This window comes from Apaloderma vittatum, unplaced genomic scaffold (assembly GCF_000703405.1).
Source record: "Apaloderma vittatum isolate BGI_N311 unplaced genomic scaffold, ASM70340v1 scaffold2462, whole genome shotgun sequence".
In the NCBI taxonomy this organism is placed as follows: Eukaryota; Metazoa; Chordata; class Aves; order Trogoniformes; family Trogonidae; genus Apaloderma; species Apaloderma vittatum.
The window spans coordinates 4,088-8,415 of record NW_009702855.1 but is presented as its reverse complement, the minus strand read 5'-3'; the positions used below and the strand labels follow the sequence as shown (position 1 = coordinate 8,415).

General features: G+C 50.5%; 1 protein-coding gene across 1 annotated transcript; it reads left to right on the top strand.

Moving 5' to 3' along the window:
* Nucleotides 1-403: 403 nt before the first annotated feature.
* On the top strand, nucleotides 404-3,877 carry RHBDD2 (rhomboid domain containing 2; the record flags this gene model as incomplete). The annotated part of the gene is made up of 3 exons (XM_009864371.1): nucleotides 404-798; nucleotides 1,156-1,306; nucleotides 3,445-3,877. Coding segments are annotated over 3 exons (979 nt in total), but the record flags the coding sequence as incomplete, so codon positions are not given.
* Between the last annotated feature and the right edge of the window lie 451 nt (nucleotides 3,878-4,328).

Sequence of the window (4,328 nt, the reverse complement as noted above, 5' to 3'; positions counted from 1 at the left end):
AGGTTTGATAACCTCTGGGCATTTTTGGTGAGAAAAATCAGCCTTCTTGTTTATCTTTTAAGCAAGACCTAGTTACCGTAACAGTCATTTTTACGTCTCTTGCCTCCTCTTTTAATGAGACGGGAATTTACTACAGATGCTGTTGTTTTTTTCCCAGGCAGCTTCCCAGAAAGCAGCCAGAGTCAGCCCATATGTCTGTGATACCCAAGATAGCACTTGTTTTAACCCTATTTTGGTTTTAAAGGCCTCAAGTTCCTTTTCCTCTACACCAGGATAGAAATGAAAGCTACTAATGAATCCTGTAGGCTCACTCTCCCTCTGCTCAAGCGTGTCATTGCAGCGGTTTAAAACAGACTCCTTGCTGCCTCTGCCTTTGTGACGTGCTGGTGTGCTCAGTCCACAGGTTAATTACCTACATCTTTGTCTACGAAGACCTGACGTCCTTGACCTGCGGTGCCGTTATCATCTGGTATTTTGCCAGCAGCTTTGAGAAGAACGTTGGCACTGCGAAGCACTGCTTCCTCACCATCGCCTTCGCCGTCCTCTCCGCCCTCCTGTACCTCTTACTCGAGACCGTTGTTTCAAGGGTGTCCGAGGTGGAAGATGCCAAAGGGTTCATGCCGGTAGCTTTCGCTACGTTGGGTGTGTCCACCACGCGCTCGCGGATAAAGAGGGCTCTGTTTTTCGGGTTTAGAATTCCAGTGGTGCTGGTGCCGTGGTTTATGCTCTGCATAGCATGGTTTATCCCTCACTCCTCTCTCCTGAGTAACCTGTGTGGGCTCCTGACGGGGGCAGCCTGTATCCTTTCCAGCTCTGAAGCAGAGTGGGGGCGCTGGTTCGCGAGAGGGGGGATGTGCTGCGGTTCTCGGGGCTTTATGGTGTTTCCTGGGCTCCCGCTCTGCGTTAACCTCTCACTAGCTTTGCTGGTCATCAGCACACGTGGTTCTGCGTGTGTTTTTTCACATCATGCTTCTTCTTCCGCCGTGGCTTTAGTGACAGAACCGAGAAGGGCAATGTTCTGTGAAGATGGCGCTGGGTACAACTGGGAGAGTTCTCCTGGGGAAGTGGTTTGTGGCCAAAGGGGGCTCGTGTGTGGTCATGTTGGAAACGAGTGTGTTTTGTCTGCAGTCCTCCTTAACACACTGCTGCCTTCAGATGGCCTTGGCTACTGTTTCTGCTTGGATTTTCCGGAGTCGGTGGGCTCTAAGCTGGACCACGTGTTCCCTTTCAGCCTGCTAAAAAGGATACCAGTGCTGAGCTATATCCCAGGGTCCTTAGCAGAGAGAAGAGCCTTCGAAGGCAGCAAGTAAGTACAGGAGTTCCTGTGAAAGATCTTAGGATAGAGGGGAATTTTGAAGCGTAAGCCGAGGCATTAAATTGCCTTTAAAAGCTGTTTTGTGCTCCCCAGGTGTGTGGGAGGGTGTACTGACCCAGTGATGTTACGCTGGTGAGACTACTGTGACTAATAGCTTAGCACACAGTAACTCAGCTAGGCCTGGCAGTGAAAGCTAAATTGAGGTGACAGCCCTCTCATTAGCTGCAGGGGCAGCATGTACTCAGGCAAAGGAGCTGCAGCTCGCCTGACATAAAAGCTGAGTGGTTCTCCAGTAAAGTTAGGACATAGGGCATTTGTTCCTGGCCATGTGGCTCCCTGGGGCGTGTTCCTTATCTTTCTTTGCCCCACCTCACCTCCCAGAAATGCTGTGAAGCGAGTTGGGTCCAAATCTGCTTTGGAGCTGTGCATTATAAATGAAAGATGTCATTCAGCGTCGACCTTTCAGTGCCTGGTTTTAGTGTCAAGGCAGGATTGCTCTGGAGAGACCCCAGGGTCTGTGGCCGATGTTCGGAAGGGTTTTAAGTTTGTGTCTGTCATGAGCCATGAGGACGCACTTGTATACCAAAAAGCTTGGAAATGTAGGTCAAATTTTCCCCTGTTCTAAGATGTCGTTTCAGTTTCACACAGGAAGGATGGTTTTCTGTTAGGGGTTAAATTCTATGTATTGTTTAAGCCAGCAGCTGCTGTAAAGCATTCTTTGAAGTGGAAGCATTCCCAGTGTTTGCATCTGCCCCCACCCACGGGGAAGCCATAAAACAAACCTTTGCCTGCACCAGGAACGCACTAACCCAGATCTGTTGGGGCGTTCGACCGTGGGAGTGCTGGCAGGGGAGGCCGGGCAGATCCGGCAGCGTTTGGGGTTTGACTCCCTGGAAGACTCTGAGGAAGTGCTGCTTTTGGGAGGAGGGACCAGCTCGCTGCCTGCTCAGCCGGTGGCTGCATCAGCCTCACGCTTCTGCTGCGAGCTGTTGTGCACAGTGCCACAGCTCTGTGTCTAATCCTGCTGGCTTTAGAGGAGGTGACATAAATAGACTGTTCTGGCTCAAAGGTATTTACATAAACATTTGACTGTCAAGCAGGGTGTGGGAAGGTGTTTCTAGGATGTTTCCATTTCTGGAGGTAAGTTTGCATGTCTCTCTGTCTTAGACACAAGTTCTCTACGTGCTTCTGGAGCTTCACTTTTGTTATTTTGATTCTTCAGTGGGGGCTCTTTATGGTTCGGGGTTTGTTGTTTAAAAAATTTCAAAAGACTTGAGGCATCAACTTGCCACCAGACAGGAGGCATTTCTTGGAGATCCAGGCTTTGGCATCATGTTGATGTCCACAAAAAAAAAAAAATACCCAAATGAAAACCCAAAACCAAACCCCCACTCCAAATTAAAAAAAAATAAAAATTAAAAATCCAAGCTCAAAAACCCAGCCTGAGCCAGTCTTTTGTTCTTGCCTGGAATCCAGCAGTCATGGTCTTCGTGAATATTGTCTCAGTTCTCAGCGCTCGTCTCAGTGCTGTGCGGGGGCTGAGCAGTACTCCTGAAGTCCCAGAGGCTTTGGCTTCGAGGCAGATTGCCGCTCGCTTGATCCGTTTTGGCGGGATGAGTCATGCCTTCTGCTGGCAAAGGCTGTTTCTAGACCTTGCTTCTGAATGATTTATTTTAATTGTAACTCTCTCCTCCTCCTCCTCCCCTTTTTGCTCTGTACCCTGGGCTCTTATTTGCACTGAAGGCCTTTATGGCTCCCTGAAACACTTGGCAGCTGTGAATTTTCCTCATTAATGACTTAGCAGACGTGTCATTCAGTGGAACGCAGGGAGGATGCACATGGAAATCTTAAAGCAGTTTGACTTGCTTATTCCTTGCACAAAGAGACTCGTTCAGTGGGTGTGGAATTGTTGTGGGTTGGGAGCTGTCCTGGGAGGCCAATAAACCTGTTTTTACTCCAATGTTGGTTACAATAAGAGCTTCTCTTGTTGTAGTGAGTGTCTCTGATGGATTGCAGTCACCTTTCTGAGCTCTGGTCAGGAGGAAATCTACCCCCAGGGCACTCCCAGAGTTAATTGGGCAGCCCTGGTTCTGAACAGGGCTGTAACCTTCTGTCTTCTTCCTGCCCAGGATTAACGCTGTGCCAGGCACCTACCCCACCCAGAGCTACTACTGCGCTTCACCTCCAGCTCTTCCCGCTTTCCAGATGCTGCATCCCAGTGCTCAGAGCCAGGGCTTGCAGCACAGCTGCGCTCCGGCCTACAGCCATGCTCTGCGACACGACGGACTGCAGCCCGGCCACATGGCAGGACACGGCCTCACTTCTTCCCCCTGCCAAGCCAGAGGTGCCTTCGGAGAGCCTTACGTGCCAGCCCACGCCGGGGCCCCGCTTGGAGAGAGCTGCCAGCTGGGAGAGTTCTCCCTGCCACAGCGACTGTGCCCGACTGATCCACCGGCACCCGCGGGCGTGGGGCCCCTGGCTGGGACTCAGCAAGCGTCAGGGTGTCCAGCAGCCACAGCGACTTCCCTTCCAGCTGAATTTTCGCGGGTCCAGGTGTACTGATGCTCCAGAAATCACCAGGACTCTCACGCTGTGGCAGGACCTTTGGCACAGCGGTCTCTGGGTAACTAGTGGAAGGGGTTGGTGACTCCAGGTCAGGCCCTGCTCCCTGCCACAGTCTACTTTAATTAGAATTCTTTTATAATTATTTTTTTTACTTTTTGATATTGCTGGGGAATGGGGACTCTATCACCTCTGGGAACTTCTAATCCTTTTGGAGATTTTTTTTTCTCCATGCAGTGTCTAGCAGCTGCCTTTTTCCACGTTGCTGCTAGAGTTGCAGTGCATCAGCTCCCCAACACCAACTAAGAACTTAATTGTCAAGACACTGCACTGATCTGGGCTTTAAACCAGGCTGCAGCCATCAGGCCACATCCCATCTACCCTGAGCTTTTAGCCTCCTATCTGCTTTACAGGTGATGTAGCTAGGACCAAAAGGACATTGGAATTATGA